The sequence below is a fragment of the Buteo buteo genome, chromosome 6 (assembly GCF_964188355.1).
Source record: "Buteo buteo chromosome 6, bButBut1.hap1.1, whole genome shotgun sequence".
In the NCBI taxonomy this organism is placed as follows: Eukaryota; Metazoa; Chordata; class Aves; order Accipitriformes; family Accipitridae; genus Buteo; species Buteo buteo.
The window spans coordinates 9,830,733-9,847,413 of NC_134176.1; the positions used below are offsets into that span (position 1 = coordinate 9,830,733).

Consider the following 16,681-nt stretch of genomic DNA (forward strand, 5'->3'; position numbering starts at 1 on the left):
GCTTGTGTAAGAAACTCCTTCCCTTCAGACACCAGAAAAAGTAATTAAAAACTGAAGAGCATTTGCCTGTCCATTTAGAAGCCAGCGAGCAGCGCAGCTGGGCAAGGGTATGGGCCCAGCAGAGTTTCTGATTAGCAAAACGTAGCAACTTGAAAATACCTCAAACCAAGGTACCGGCCCTCCCTCAGCTCCCCCTGCTTTCCCTTTGCCGCCTTCTAAAGGTGGTTATACCAGAGGTTATCTTAAACCAAAAAAATGCTTGAATGCAGTTATGTTGGGAGGCACAGTTTCAAAGAGAGGACACGCAAAATAATTAAAAGCAATATTCACCGCTCCACTTCAGAGAGCTCCCGTTTGAGCTCAGGAGGGATGAGAGGGAAAGTAAGGGATGCTTCCCGGAGAGCAGGTAAGGTGAATCAGGACAGCAGAGGGGTAGGCTCAGGACAGCGGGGAGATAGGAAACCGGAGCGGATCGTGGCAAGTGGGAGCCGTGGGTGGGGAAGGAGAAGCAGGTCTGTAGGTGGGGAAGCAGGAGAGCAAGGGGAGCGGGCGGACAAGAGGATTTTGGAGAGCGGCTAGCCAGCTGGCACACATATAGCAGCTGCTGCTGTGTCAGCCTAGGAGAGTAGCTGCAGCTGCACGCTGGCCATGAATAGCAGAGGAGCAGCGTGCCGGCTGGCTGCTGGAGGGACGGGAGGCAGCCGGGGCACTGAAAAGGCAGGGGGAAGCTCTGTGAAAGGTTTTCCGCGGAGGGGAACATGACAGCCCTTTGATTTCTGAGCTGTTTGTTCTCCAATTGTCCACTCCGGTGCATGATCGGTACTAAAGAGTTAAATGGGGAGAAGGGGGGAGGGAGAGAAACAGAAGGAAAACTTAGGTCCTAAATGCGGATCTGGGCTTTGGTAGCGTATCCATAGCATGCAGTTGTCTGGATGTATAGCTTTCATAGTTGTCAGCAGGGATCAAAATCACAGGGTGCTTAAACTAAAGGAGAAATCTCTGCTCGGTTACTCTCATACTTGCTTGAGCCACCACTGGAGGAGGACATGATCCCACCACTTGGCCATCTGCTCTGTGTGCCGCGCACATGTCACCGAGAGCACTCCATAAGCGATCGCGTGTGAGCTCCTACACGGCTGTGGGCGCACGCACCCTTTGTGCTTCTACGTGAGCGCGGGTGCGCGCATCCCACGTGCTCCTCCACGGCCACGGGTGCGTGCGCCGTGGGTGCTCCTCCACAGCTCTGGGCGTACGCGTTCCACGCGCTCCTCCGGGGCTGTGGGTGCTCCCACCCTCTGCGTTCCTCTACAGCCGCGGGTGCACCCACCCCATACGCTCCTCCGCAGCTGCGGGTGCGTGCCCCACGCACGCTCTTCCACTGCTGCGGATGATCCCACACCGCGTTCTCCTCCACAGCTACGTTTGCACGCGCCGTGCTCCTGCATGGCTGTGGGCACTCCCAACCAGCGCAACCCCCCCCCCGTGACTGTGAGTGCACACTACTCCTCCACAGCTGTGCGTGATCCCACCCTGCTCGCTCCTCCACAGCTGTGGGCGATCCCACCCTGCTCGCTCCTCCACAGCTGTGGGCGCGTGCTTCCACGTTCCCGGGGGTGCCCCCACGCCAAGCACATCTCCTTGGCCGCTTGCGCCACTCGCGCCCTTCCCTGCCTGTATGTGCCCCGCGTGCCCCCCCCCCCCCCCCCGCGCTCCCTCCACAGCCGCGGGTGCGCACCTCCCGCGGCCGTTCCTCTGACACTCGTGGGCGCACCCCCCGCGCGCTCCTCCGTGGCGGCACACGCGGCTGCGGGCGCTCCGGCTCCCGCGTGGGCGCCCCGCGCGCCCCACTCGCGCTTCACCCCACGCCCGTCGGGCGCTCCCCCCCGTCCCCCACCGCCTAGGGGGCTGGCGGACCCCCCGCTGCCGGCGGGGCAGGGCAAGGCAGGGCAGGGCAGAGCCGGGCAAGGCCAGGCAGGACAGGGCGAGGGCGGGGGCCGCCGCCCGCCGCCTCCCGCCGCCCTTTAAGAGCCGCGGCGGGAGCGGTGCTGGCCCCACCCGCCGGCCGCGGGGCCGGGCCGTCCCCCTCATTAATATGAAGGCGGCGGCAGCGGCGGCGAATGGGTAATGAAGCTGTCACTCCGGCACCTACTTGTTGGGTGTCCGCGGAGCCGAGGCGCACAGAGGGCGAGCGGAGCCCGCGGGAGGGGAGCGGCGGCGGCGGCGGAGGAGCGCACCGGGCGGCCCCGCCGGCAGCCCATGCCCTGCGCCCCCCGGCGCGCTGCGGGCGGCTCCCCCGCCGCCCATGCCGCGAGCGGCCGCCGGTCCGTGGCCGGTGGTGGGCTCGGCGGGCTCCTCTGAGGCGGCCGTGCGGAGCAGCAGGCATGCGGGGCGCCGGCCGGCGGAGCCGGGCCCCCCGCGCCGCCGCGTTCGGCCTGGCGCTGCTCCTCCTCGCCTCCTGCGTGCAGGTAGGGGGGTGTGTGTGTGTGGGGGGGGGGGTCGCTCAGCTCCCGGCCGCGGGGCGCCGCCGCCGCTCCCTCCTCCTCCCCGCTCCCCTTCCACCTTGCGCCGTTTCTCCGTAGACGGTGTTTTCTCGCCGCGGCTCTTCGTATCTACGCGCGCCGCCGCGGGGTTAAACGCGAAGCCGGCGAAAGTTGGAGGGTGGGTTGAGGGGGGGGGGGGGGGAAGCGGGGAGCCCCTCGCCGCCCCGCGCTCCCCGCGCTGCCCCCGGCCGCGGTAGTAACGAGGCTGTCTCCCCTTTGATTTTTATTTTTAGGTGTCCCGGTCCACGGGCTATTTCGAGCTGCAGCTTAACTCGGTGCGGAATGTAAACGGCGAGTTGTTCAATGGGGAATGCTGCGATGGCATGAAAAGCCCCCAGAACCTGGACTGTACCCGGGACGAGTGCGACACTTACGTGAAAGTCTGCCTCAAGGAATATCAGGCCAAGATCACGCCGGTCGGACCCTGCAACTACGGATTCGGATCTACCCCCGTTCTCGGTGGAAATATTTTCTATTTGAACAGCAACAAATACTCCCATCAAGGCAGAACCCCCGAGACGGGCAGGATTGTTATTCCCTTTCAGTTTGCGTGGCCGGTAGGTAGATGATCGCGCTGTCGTTATCGCCCCTTTTTTTTTTTTTTTTTTGGCGTCCCCCCCCCCCCCCCCGCCCCCGCTTCTCCCGTCGGTTCTGCAGCGGCTGCCCGCTCCCCCGTTAGGAAGCCGGGCTGAGCCGCCGGTGCGCTGCCCGGGCGGGGCCGGCCGCCTCCCGGGGGCTGCGGGGCACGGCGGGCGGGAGGGTAAAGGGGAGTGCGGGGGGGGGGGGGGGGGACACACACACACGGCGACCGCGACAGCCTCGCCGGGGACGGCCCGGGGGTGCCGGTGCCGGGGAGCGGCTGCGGAATGGCCGGCGGCGGGGTGTGGGTGTGTGTGTGGGGGGGAGTGACGGCGTGACGGGCTCCCGCACAGGCTGCAGGTGGGGCTGCTGCGCGAATCACTGAAGAAGAAAAACGATAAACGGGGAATAAACCAAAAAAAAAAAAACCCCAACCCACCCGAAAACCGAACGCCGACGGCGGCGGCAGCGCGCCCCCGGGGCCGCGGCTCCGCGCAGCGTGGGGTTGCCCCCGGCAGGGGGCGCTGCCGGGGCGGCGCAGGTGGGGTGGGGTGGGGTGGGGGGCGCGGCGCGGGGCGCGTGCCGCGGCTCGCGAAGGGCGCGAGTCTGCCGCCCCTCCTGGGGGCCGCGGGCGGGGCCGCGCGGCGGCGCGCGGGGCTCGGAAGGGCGGGAGCCGCCGCCGGCGGGTGTGAGGGCTGAGGCGGGGGCCGCGGCGGGCGCCTCCCGCGTCCCAAGCGCTGCGAGCCCCCCCTGCCCCGCACACACACCCGGGTGGCGAAGGGAGGCGGGAGCTGCCCCCCCCCCTCCGGGGGCACGGATCGGGAGGGAGCGTCCGGAGCGCAGCCCTGCTCCGGATCCCGTCGGAAAGCGGATCCGTGGCTCGGCTGTGTGGCGGCGTGCGAGACGCCGGCGCTGCCCCCGTCCCTCCCCTCAGGATCTCGGGGTTTTTCTGTGACACCCCCCCCCCCCCCCCAATCCGTTCCCTCAGCACCCACCTCCCCGTCCGGCGCCCGACCCAGGGGCCACATCCGCGGGGGCCGCAGGCCAAGGCCCGTCCCCGTCCTTCTGCTTTTCGGGGGGCGCGGGGTTCGGAGAGGGGCCCGTGCTGGGGCGGGAGGAAAGGCCGGGCTTCCTGCCCGTCTGCAGGCAGGTAGGATCCTGCCGGGAGTTTCACAGCTGTTGCTCTCGCCCTTCCAAGTGGGCCACGGGGTGGAAGCTGGCAAGTTGCGAGGCGCTGAGGAATGGGGATGGTGCGGTGCCCTAGCTCGGGAGGGAGATGAGAATCAGAAGCCCCGGTACCTGCAGATCGGGTTTGGCACCTGGTGACTAACAGATGAAATGGCCCTCACCGACCTCTTGAGATACGTAGCTTGTGGGATCTTTGTTACTTGGAAAACCGCTGCTAGGAATGGTCAGGGGCAAAACTGTTTGCTTGTGTTTTGTGCTGAAGGAAACTAGTCCACGTAAATCTCTTAACTTTCTGTGCTGACAGGGGCCTTCCAGCCTGATGGTCACGTACCTCAAATTAAGAACTGACCGGTGTTTGAAAGTAGGAGTTTTACTGGAGTTAGATGGCTAAAAAAGTGGTACAACCGATAAATTTCTCTGCACAGAGGCATTTATGTTCTGGTTGCCAAGTTGGGGTGGTTTGCCTTTATTAGTCCTGTAACCTGTTGAATGTGGAGAGGTTCCTGTTAGCAGGTATAGCCAATACCATAAAACCAGGGTATTTGGAACTCTGCTTTTAAGTTATAAGATCAAAGGGAAAATTAAGAGTCTTTCTCCTCTTTATTGGCCGTTTAATACAGGCTTGACGAAATCATAAACTCTTCAGTAGGAGATTTCAGTAACATTAGCACCCCAAACTTCGTATGTTATCTGCATGAGGGAGTAAAGGTAACTTAACTCATGCTTTTATTTTGCCAGTTTCTATCATTGCTACTTGAAACAAGAGGAGAGCTTGATAATCCTTACAATGCAGGTCCCTAAGCCCAGCCTTCTTTGGTTTTTCTCTGTTGGAATAAGCACATGCCTACCTTGCAGCTGCCGGATATTGTTGTTCTATGCTCATCAAGTCTTAAGAAAGGCCTGTTTGACCTACCTCTTGCAGGTAAATTACCACAGTGTCTCTAGCATGTAATACTGTGCCTGCTGCTGTTTCTTATATCCTTGCCTCCAGCGTTTTAAAAGACTTGAAGTCTTTGGTCTGTCTTTCCACTGTTTTTTTGCAGCTGTTGCAAAGCAGCCTGTAACTTATTTAAACAGTGCTACTGCAGTTTAGTGGGCGGCCGGCTGATTTTTGGAAGGTTTACAGAATATTCTCCCTGCCCACCCTCGATTCTAAAAATAAGTTGTGGAGTAGTTGTACTTTTAAAAACAGTCCCTGTATTGCAGTCCATGGATGCACTTACGGAAAGAAGTCCCTCCTGTGTGTTGTAGTTACGTCTTGAACTCTGGACATTCAGTCTGTTGGTGGGGAATGCAGCATCTTTGTCACAACTGTACATAAGCTGTATAGAGTCTGCAAGGAGAGGCTTAATTGTAGTGCTAGTTTAACACAAGGGGGTTTTAAGTAGATTGAGTTCCTGGGTTAGGTTTCAACTCTTTGGGGTAATTTCAAAATTATTCTCAAATAATACTCTCTCTCTCTACTCAAGTTTGCAAACAAGAAACAACAATACAGACATAGTCTTTTCATATGACCTGGTTTTTTTTTGCTATGCAACAGTAATGAAATGAATGTTCCTTTACTGAATATGCTGGGAAGGGATAACACTGAAGAGAATTAGAAATTGTGTCTTTCACTTATGAAACAAATTTGGAGTGAGCAAAGGACTTATTTCAGTAGTTCTAGATTAGATTTTTAAGACTGAGAAATCCAACCCTAATGACAGCCAGCATTGGTATATGTGGGCTTCTTACTGAACCTCATCTTAATGGTAACTCCCTTGCTTAAGGAGACTAACGTATTAATGTATAAATTGCTCGAGGGAGGTTTTCTTGATGTCTGTTTGATATTGCAGTGTCCTGAGCTACCAGTAGCTGTAAGGCCAGTAGTATCTTGAAAGGTGGTTTTTGGCCTTGGTTTTGTTATCCTGGGTTTTTTTTTCTTTTTTTAATTTTACATTGTAAAATTTTACAGTGAAATTTGGACAAGTTTCTTTTCTGTAAAGCTGCACTACCAGAGTTCAGTGATTTCCACTGTTTGATACAGTGTCATTTATCCAGTTTATTCCTATTTCCTGTCTTTTTTTAATATCATTAGTCTGATCTCTGATTTGCAAGAGGAGCTTGGGATATTGCCAAAAAGTTCTTAAAATTGCTACCTTGGGATACATCATCCACAGAAATCTGGCAGTGGGAGAGGCTGAGGAACAGCTAGAACAATACAGCTGTCTTCTTCACCCACCTACCTCACATTTTTTTCTTTGCCTCCTGCTGTAAAACTTGAATCTTAATGCTCATTTGGGATTGTTAACAAACAAATGATGCAATTAAAATTTATGTGCAACTTTTAAAACAAAAAAGACAGAAGAATTCAAGTAGTTTTGGAGAATCGATTCTGATCACTTACACAGTTTAGGCTCATTGGTCTGGAGCATTTTATTTTTTTTTCTAGCACAAAGCTGTTTGTTCAGACGCTGAAGCTTCAGAAATACCTTGCATGGCAATATTTATCAATAACAGGTTATTGGCAGAGTTTTAGATTTGGGTTTAATTGAAGGCTGCTTCTGAAGACGATGTTTTAATGTTACAGGCATTCTGCTGTGATGGGTTATGTGGAACCATTTTTCATACTCCTTTGCAAGATGGCATGAAATGGAGTTGTGTGTGTGTGGTTTTTCCCTCCACCCTGTTCCTTCCCTCGGGGAATTCACAGCTTTTTCTGCACCATAAATATTGGTATGGCATCCATTACTTCAGTTAATTAGTCATATGGAAGAATTGTTCTGACTAGTTGTGGATGTTGAAATCATGTATTACAGTATGCATCATTATCTCCTTTCAGCCCCTCTGTTTTTGAGATTCTAGTGTGACTGACAGTCAGTGCAGTATACATACGAGTACACTGTACTCTGAATGCCACAGGTGAACTTCAGAGTTCAGGGCCTTGGGGATAAGTAGCAGAAACAAGCAATTTCACTTCTCTTTCCCTGGTGCTCTGCTAGGACTCTGTGTACCTATCTGAAGAAGGGGTAGTAGAGGTTCAGGCGGCCCTCGGCAACTTGCTTGGGTAGAGGGTACCTTCCACACTAGAATGTGGGCAACTAATTTATTATTTTTGTAAGCACTGATCTTAAGTTTTTCCTATTTAGGGTGTGATTGTAGCACCTCTCTCTAAACTTCTGAAGTATTGTTAACTTTCAGGTAGATAAAAATGTGTGAAAGTATATACATTGAATATCCAGACTCTGTGTGAGTTTAATCCATGTGCAGTCCATATGTGAGTCTCATCCAAATGCCTGAAAGGGTTCATCTTCATCTAAAACATACACAGGAGTATGAACCATCAAATATGTAGAGCTGTTGAGAGGGTAACTTGGCTGCAGCAGTAAATAATGAATTTCTTAGAAAGCACCCCTCCCGTCCCCCGCCAAAACCTGAGGAGGAATACTTGACTTTATAGCTTTTATTACTTGATGGGTACAGTGTTCTGCTTGGCACTTTCAGATGTTGTCTACTTCACTATAGAATTCTGCATCAAGCTCTATCAATCCTTCTAATTTGAAAACTGAAGGCAGTTAGGCCCTGGAAGGCATCTAGCCTTGAAGCATGTTATCTGGGATCCTTGGTGCCTGTAGGGAACTAGATAGCCTGACTGTCGGAAATGTTCTTGTCTATTTTTGTTTGGCTGGTAGATCTACAGTTGGTCTACCTTCTGTCTTAACACAGCCATCACTACTCTCTGATCAGGATCTTGAGGCTTTGTAATGAAAACATCCTGGATTAGATTACTCTCTGCTCCCTGGTAGAGTAAACATGCATCCTGTCAGCTTGAATGACAGCCCATCGTGACAGATATGCTTAAATTAAGCAGGTTAAAGTTAGGCCATTTAGCACTGAAAAAGGTGCTTGTCCACAGTTGTACCTGAGGAACAGTATGTAAACTTTTCTCATGAAAAAGATCAGAAGTTCACAAATGAAGCATCCTCAAGTGCAAGATATGCAGCAAGCTTTACCTCTAAATAGTTGTTCTTTGCTCCATTGAAACTCCCTTTTTAAAAAACAAAAGTGCATGCAAACACACAGTCCCAAGCAAGGCCTGAGGGCGGCAATAAGAAGTGAGAGCAAGACCTCATGCCAAAATGTAAAATTCACCTTGTACAGTGATGGGTTATAATGTTCATGCATCACACCTTGTTAGCAGAGGAGGTCAGCATGGAAAAAATAATGTAGTTGATAGCCATATATTGATGAACTACATAAATGTTTAATGTCTTATTTGCCAGCAGCCTAGCTCTTTTCCCCAGGTGGAAGGCTCTGCTGATAGCACAAAGCTTCCTTTTTAATACTTGACCACTTTTTTCCCCCCTGCCCCAAGCTTGCTGCTTGCTTACTGACTCTACCTGATTGGCTTGTCAGTAGATTCTAGGGCTGCTATGGTAATTGGCATGCCAAACTGTTTCTTATTTTGACAAAACCCCTGCAGCCCTTGTGCTCATAAAGCCTTCCCATGCCTGTCGCAATTCATGGACAGATGTATTGTGGATCAGAAAACATGGATCCATGTTTCCTCAGTCTTGGGCAAGTAGATCAGGGAATTCTATGCTTTCACCTGCTCAATACTGTATTTGCCTTCAAACTTTTTTGATCAGAAATGAAAGGTTGAGGTTAGGGGAATGGTTTATTATCCAAATGATATCCCTTCAGTTTCATATTACACAAATGCAAAGAGTAGCTTGCAGGTTTTGTTATACTCTTTTGTAAAAGAAGATAATCAGGTGATTAAAATTTTTAGAGACTGACTTTAGCCATGCTGGGTAGTGACAACTCCAGTTGATTTCAATAGCAGCTGCAGGTGTCACCTCTAAAAAAGAATCAAGGCCTTAATGGTGAGCACTTCAGAACCACTCTTTGAAAAAGGGATTTATTATTGGCATGCTCTGTGTGCCAGCAACTATTTGCAGCTTGCCCAGAATAGAAAGCCTAAAGACTTAAGTTTCATGTAACTATAGAAAATCTGTCTTCTAATTTTAAGCAGAAATGTTATTTGCACTTTTAATCTTTCATACATTGATGTCACTAAATCTAGACTTTCTTAAGTCTTTGAAATAAATATGCCTCAGAGGACAGTATTCTGCTAACTATTTAGGCTTTTATACCTTAAAGTTCTGGTGGGGGGGTTGAATGTCACAGAGATGGTCAGATAGTAAAGAACACTTCTATTTATACTCCTTGAAAGTTTCCTTAAATAAACATTTATTAGAAACACTGGCTGAACTCAAAACTTGCAGACAAATAACCTTACCTCCCAGACACTGAGAGTGGTATGCTTAGACACCTCTTGTCAACTTTCTAATCTTTATTCCAGAAGGTGCTGCAGCCAGCCTATCAGTGAAATGCTACACTCTTAGCCACACAGCTGGTGCAGGCATTAGATCTTTGTCTGAAAATGGAATAGGTATTGAAGTAGTCAGGATTACTCTTACACTAGAGGATGTGAGCTAGAGAAGAGGGCAAGGTAGAAACAGAGCATGTTTGATTCACCGCAATGTGATGGAGGCTTCATAGCACTGTCTTTGGGCTGTTTGAAGATGTTTCAAACACTATTTTCTCAAAAAAAAAAAAAAAAAAAAAAAAGCCTGCATATGAAAGGTCTGCTAAAGACATGACTACTTGTAGCTTTAATCTTAAACAATCAGATTTATCTTTAACATAGTTGGTTGGGGTAAAACCATAATTGGTTGTGTTTATATCAGACTTGTGATGTTTGGCCTAGTTGGGCCGTGTTCCCACTGTGTTGTAGACTTTCTGAGTGATCCTGTGAAGTTCAAGGAAATCTGTTGGTGTAGATGTTGAGAAGCTTTGTGTTGTAAAAGCTGCCTTCTGTGTTTGATGCTACTGCTTGTATTCCTTGTGTAAGTCCAGCTTGCCTTGAGTTACTATTAGAGTTCACTGTTTGTCAGCACAAAAGTTGCAAAAAATTAAGCTTCTGTCAAACAATAAATAATGTGAAACAGCTATGTTTTCTGCATGAAAAAAATGCCAAAAATGGTGTAGTGCATTTTTAATCTGTTTTTGTGGCAACTGATTAACAACAGTTTTTCTTCTATGAGGAGGATTGTGTTTGAGACAGATGTGCAAGGTAAATGATGATTTTTTAATTTTTTTTTTAACTTTTAAAATTACTTTTGTTTGTGCTGTCATTGTGGGCTGGTGGTTGTGTGGCCCCACTTGAGCAATGCCATCGAGTCACACTATGTGTAGGTGAGATGGGTGGAATTCATCCTTTCTGTGTAGTCTGACTCCTTCACTTGTTTTTCCTATGTGTTGCTTGGTGCGAGTGTTGGCTCTGAAATACATGCTGTGAACATACTTTAGAAACTACTCTGTTAAGTTCATGAAGCAGCTATGATTGTATTGTATAGTCACCTGCAGAAGCTTTAAATTACTCTGTGCCTGAAAGCTTCCCTCCCTCCTCTTCTGAAAACAAGTCCAATGTTTTGTCAACTCTGTGTGGGTCCTATTTGCATTGCTCGTTCTATTTCAGAGCTTCTCAGCCTACTGAAGGGACTAAAAGGGAGGGTCACTTTCCTGGTAGCACATCAATTTACTTTCCCTTGGTCCTCCAATTCTAGCTGCTAGTAATCCTCTGATCTGGAAGAAGCTTGGGGGCAGCAATTTGGAAGGAGAGAGGCTACTTCAAGGAGTGAGGAATAAGGGTATACTGACATTGGTTGTGGCTCCTTAATGCTTAGCCAGATGCTTACCCAAAGGATAGCTGCTACTGTTCCTTGGCAGTAAGTCCATCATTCTCTTCCTCTTCAGCACTGTGATATGCCTTTGGGCTTCTTGCTAGAAAGCTGCTCTGGCATCTGGTTAGTGGGTGTCTAAAATTGATTGGTCTTTGGCCAGAGATGACCACTGGCAGTACTGTCTGCCATATCCAGTTGGTGGCTTTTGAGCTGCATGTTAAGCTGTTGTGAGCAGGAGGTGAACATGTAGCCTGACTGCTTTCCCTTTCCCCTGCCCCCAGGGTTGGGGGATGAACCAGTATAGATGGCTAAGACCATCTGTGCTAGGTCATATTGGGCACCTGCAGAACTTTTGCCTCCCATGGGATGGTGGGACCCTCTTAGAGCTGCTGCCTTCCCCTGCTGTACACCCAAGGGAGACCTGTCAGGAGGCAGAAAGCTGGAGAGAGCTGTGTGATGGCTTTTGTGTAGATCATCTTGAGTCAGGGAGGAGTGGCCATACCTGATGGAACCATAGACTTTTGGTGCCTTTGCTTACTGTATAAGGAAAAATACTCTATATAAAACTTAATCTTTAAGACTGCTGTCTTAAGTGGAGACTATCATATGTCTGTTGATATTATAGATGAACAATGAAGCTAAACTAGGACTGAACAGATGAGTTTATTTTTCAATTACTTGTATTCTTTTGGCTTTTTTTTTTTCCTGGTCTAATTGCCAGAGTTTTGCTGAATGATACTTGGTTTAGAAATCCAATGTGTGCAACATAGTGGATACATTTCAGCGTCACCACAGATTTACATGTCATCCAGCTCTGAGATAAATGCTTGCTATTTTCTTGAAATGTCTCAACTGCTGCTTTTGATATTTTTTCTTGCAATTACACTTGGAGAATGTTTTACTGTTATAAGATCTTGTTGTTTAAGAGTTGGTCTATAGGTTATGCTCATTTATTAAACTTTATTCCCAAGGTCATTTTTTTAGAGTTGTAGTTAGCCTTTATTTTGTATAAAAAGGAGAAAATGTCAAGGTTTATTTTATTAATTGCTGTTTCAGATACTAAATAAAGTGTGAAAAAGCGTATTTGACATGAAGATACTCTGATAGCAAGTGCTAAGAGGAACTCTCAGCTGAAACAGATAGTAAACATGGATTTTTATCTGTGGTTGAAACAACTGCTCCTCAGTAGCAGTTAGAATGCAGTATTAGGTGGAAGGGGCAAGGCATTTCAAGGCTAAATGACAATCTTAGTCTTACTTGATTAGAGCTTGCAGAGGTTGCTAAGAAACAGCCTAATAGTCCTTGAGTAACCAATTATATGCCCCTTGGACAGATGCACAGGTGCTCATTCTCTGAAGTTTTTTTTTTTTTTTTAAATCTGAGATAAGACTGGAGTATTAGTACGTAAACTGCAATCTGTTTACATCCTGTTTTGGGCTTGAAAGTCCTAATTATATATATTTTGTTCCCAGCAGGATGTGTTCTGGTGGTTTTTGTTCAGTACATTACTTTCTGATTATTATTACACTTAAACTGTTCTAGCAATGCCTCTTCTAATTCCAGAGAGTCCACTAGGTCTGTAGTCTCTCCTGTGCTTTCTAGTACTCTGAACATACCAGCATAAGTAACTTAAAGCATCTAACGTTCAAATTGGATAAATTGTACGTTTTCGGACTTTCAGTGAGAAGGCAGTATTTCTATTGATGCAATATCCCACAATTGGTAGAAAATGCTAGTTTCAGGTAGAGCTAGCTTTCCTTACTCCTTCTGAAGCAATTCTGTACATGCAAATTGTAGTAAAATATCATATGAGCTGGTAGTTAACCTAAAACATCACATAGGATTCTTTCAGTCTCTTTTTTTTCCCTGAATATGTATAATTCTGTTTATAGCATTGTAAAGTTGAAATGTCTACCTTAAAACACAATCTACACTTCCAGTGTTAAAGGTCTGGGATTCCTCCTGGAGAACTTAAGTTCTAATTAGGAAGCATGTTCACACTTGGAAGGCTTGACTGATGTGCTTTAAGCAGTAAGTTCAGAAATATGCAAGTACTTTAATTATTGATCTGCTCCAATCAAGACTGGAGTAGTTTTTTAGGGTGTGCAGTTTTTGGTATGTGCTGATTTTGGCTGGGATAGAGTTAATTTTCTTCATAGTAACTAGTATGGGCCTATGCTTTGGATTTATGCTGAAAACTGTTGATAATACAGGGATGTTTTCATTATTGCTGAGCAGTGCTTACACAGAGCCAAGGCCTTTTCTGCTTCTCAGCCCACCCTACCAGCGAGGAGGCTGGGGGTGCACAAGAAGTTGGGAAGGGACACAGCTGGGACAGCTGACCCCGACTTACCAAAGGGATATTCCAGACCATATGATGTCATGCTCAGCATATAAAGCTGGGGGAAGAAGAAGGAAGGGGGGGACGTTCAGAGTGATGGCGTTTTTCTTCCCAAGTCACTGTTACGCGTGCTGGAGCCCTGCTTTCCTGGAGATGGCTGAACACCTGCCTGCCGATGGGAAGTGGGGGATGAATTCCTTGTTTTGCTTTGCTTGCACACACGGCTTTTGCTTTACCTATTAAACTGTCTTTGTCTCAACCAAGGAGTTTTCTCACTTCTACTTTTCTGATTCTCTACCCTGTCCTACCAGGGGCAGTGAGCAAGCAGATATGTGGTGCTTAGTTGCCAGCTGGGCTTAAACCACGGCATGGTACCATTTACTGCTCTTCTTATTGATTGAGGACAATTTTAATAGCACTGGTCTGGTAACCTGTGCTGCTGCTCAATAGATTTGGTGGCAGTTCCTTCCTTTTACACCACGTACAAAAAATTTTTGGGGGTGCTTTTTACAGTTCTAATTCTCTTTTATGTTATGACAACATGATTTTCCTTATATCGCAACATGGAGTTTTTCCTGTAACTAGCTGCATGTGATCAGCAAAGTCTAGAAGTCAGACCATGTTTACTTGGACTATTAAGAGCAAGTATAACCATCTGCTGCCCCTCACTAATGACTGTTTTTTTTGTACACAACAATGAGCTGATAGCACCTCCTGTGTTGGTTATAAACTGTTATTTAAACCATATGTTTATATATAGGCCCAAAATGTTTTAGTGTTGTATTTGGCTGTTAGAGACCTTTATTGAACAGAGTATTGTTTCCATGATTCATCCACACAGACTAGTTCTTGCTTCTATCAGAAAGTGAGGAAGGGAAGGAAGTAGAGAAACTGAAATGTTTAGACCTGCATACACACTTAAGATGTTGGTTGTCAAGTATTTAGTGCTCCTACAGTGCCTTCTGATGTTGGCTGTTAAGCTGTGATAACTTCAGGGTTGTATGGTTTATAGCTTGTAGTCACTTCACATCTCCTCCTGCTTTGTAAGAGGTGAAGGGTAAAGTGGTTGCTCAAACCTAGCTGGTGGCAATTCTTCAGAGGTTGATTTCCAGAATTCAGACCCCCTTTTTCTAACACTGCATGTCCTGGACTTAAACTAGGGACTGTCAGAATGTAATTGTCACAGGGCTTAGGCAGAAGAACAAACTGTTGCCTATCACAGAGCTTCTCAAGCTGTTCATATCTACTCCCAGATCACCGCAAATGAAAGGTAAATAAAATAAGCTTTAACTGGCAGGAGAAGATAGTCTTGACTTGTCGCAGCTTGCTATCAGTGATAATTTATTTTTCCCTAAGCCCTTAGGATGAATTTTCAAGATTTGGTAGTCTGTGAAACTTCAGCTGGCCAAGGAGTCTGGAGAAGACAGAACAGCGGAAGAGTCATTGGCAAATGAAGTACTAAAGAAGCTGGAAAGTATTCACTAGTACACATGCTTGAGTAATGAGTCCAGCTTTGGACTAGCAGAATTAGTCTCCATGTTTTTTAATGTTAGCTTACTTTATATGGCTTCATTCTGTTCTCCATTGATATTCATCCTTACGAGGAAAGCTGTAACATTGGTACCCACCAGAGAAGTAACTAGGGGTCAGCAATGAAATGAAATTGACCTGCTGAGATAATCTCCCTTTCATAGCTTCCAGATCCATGTCAACAGGAGGAGAAGGGGAAAAAAAAAAAAAAAAAAGAGAAGCACTCTTAATTCACTTGCTTATACTAAATTTACAGGGCAAGTGCCTGCTTTCAGAGGTTGTTCCCTGTACCTTGCTACACTTGTTACAAAGCTTTCCTGCTAAAGGCCTGCCGATTTGTGGATTTTGTCTGATTTGTAATAATACAAATCTATATCGGATCCACTCCAGTTCACATTAATCTGAAAGATATTATTTGATATTAAAGTTCTGATGCTGCTTTGTTATGGTGGGATTGATCAAGTCTTGGTTGTCATATATTCAAATAGGTACCTTGGAATTGTAGGCTACATATACTGTTGTATGCAGTGTTTATTTGCTGCTGTAAGCAGTTCATTTTCAATAGTACTTAAATACAACGTAATGGTTGGTGCTGCAAACGTGATAAAGTTTTACTGTAGCCACAAAGTACTGTTCAGAAGATTCAGTCCTGCTGCTGGAATATGATACAAGCATTTGTTTCAGGAACATGTTTATAAACTTAGTTTTTTCACAACTAAACTCTGGTGCTCCCACGTGTATTTAACTAAGTGTGCATGTCTGTGTGCAGAATCCTTGTTTAATCTTTTATTCAAGTTCCTTGCGTGTGTTGATCCACATGAAAGAACTTGCACCATCTCTTACAGTGGTGACTTATTTTTCTGCTCAATTTATTCCTGTAAATTTATGAAGAACAGCAAGATACAGATATAGCTTTGGTTGTGTCTGCAGTGTCCTGGTTCAGAAAGCTGAGGAGGTTTTAAGGGAAGGTAAGCAGCTATCTGTGAAGTTGAAATAAGGGGTTTTTCTTCTGTTTCCCTGCCAGCCTCTTCAGCACCTGCAGAAATTCAAAACTGAGCTGGTGTTCAGTTTGGGGCTGAAATGAAGGACAATTTAAGTGCGTTTTCCCCTTTTTCTGGATTAGTGACACTTTTATTAGTAGCCGTGAGGAAATCAGTCATCTGTTTGATAAGTCTCTTGTGTGAATGTGAAGTTCAAATTGACTGAAACTGTCTTGCAACTCATGTAGCAATCAAACCTAGACATTTGTGTTCCTTATGGTGAAAGGCCTATGACAATACCTGTGCTTGAAGCCAATACCATTGGAGAAAAATGATGCATCTTGTTTGAAGTTATACAAACATTTGATCAGCCAGCGGTTGCCATCACTGTGGGCCAGGGAAGCCTTTGTCTCGCACTGTCCTCTTTCAAATGTGACTGATGCTGCCCATCTAGCTGTAGAGTTGACTCAGTTGGGTAGGACTGATGAGAGAGTTGTGGAGAACTTACAAAAACATTGCCCTAATTTCTGTGCTCCCTTAGGAACAGAAGTTGAGTATGGGCCTCTTCTTCCTAGGGCAAGACATCCAGGCTCATTAGTTTGAATTGGTTTTGTAGGCATTTGGGTTTTTCAAAAACAAAGGGAAAGACTGTAGTCCTATCAACAGCTAACATTATTTAAAAGGATTAAGATTAAAACACTACTCTCTCTTCCTGGGAAAGTTGCATACATAGAACTTGGGGGCATATCTATTTTTTCTTATATTTGCCTACCTTCTTAGTATGCATATTTCCAA

At 47.1% G+C, this 16,681-nt stretch overlaps 1 protein-coding gene across 2 annotated transcripts in view; it reads left to right on the plus strand.

The window, feature by feature from the left end:
* Window positions 1-2,117: 2,117 nt before the first annotated feature.
* The window catches only part of JAG2 (jagged canonical Notch ligand 2), a 72,943-nt gene continuing 58,379 nt past the window's right edge, over window positions 2,118-16,681 (plus strand). Inside the window, exons 1-2 of one of the 2 annotated variants that reach the window (XM_075029677.1) lie at window positions 2,118-2,465; window positions 2,774-3,097. In XM_075029677.1, coding sequence (XP_074885778.1) covers window positions 2,118-2,465; window positions 2,774-3,097 — 672 coding nt within the window. The remainder of the gene's footprint in view (window positions 2,466-2,773; window positions 3,098-16,681) is intronic. The other variant, XM_075029678.1, reaches the window with a different exon arrangement.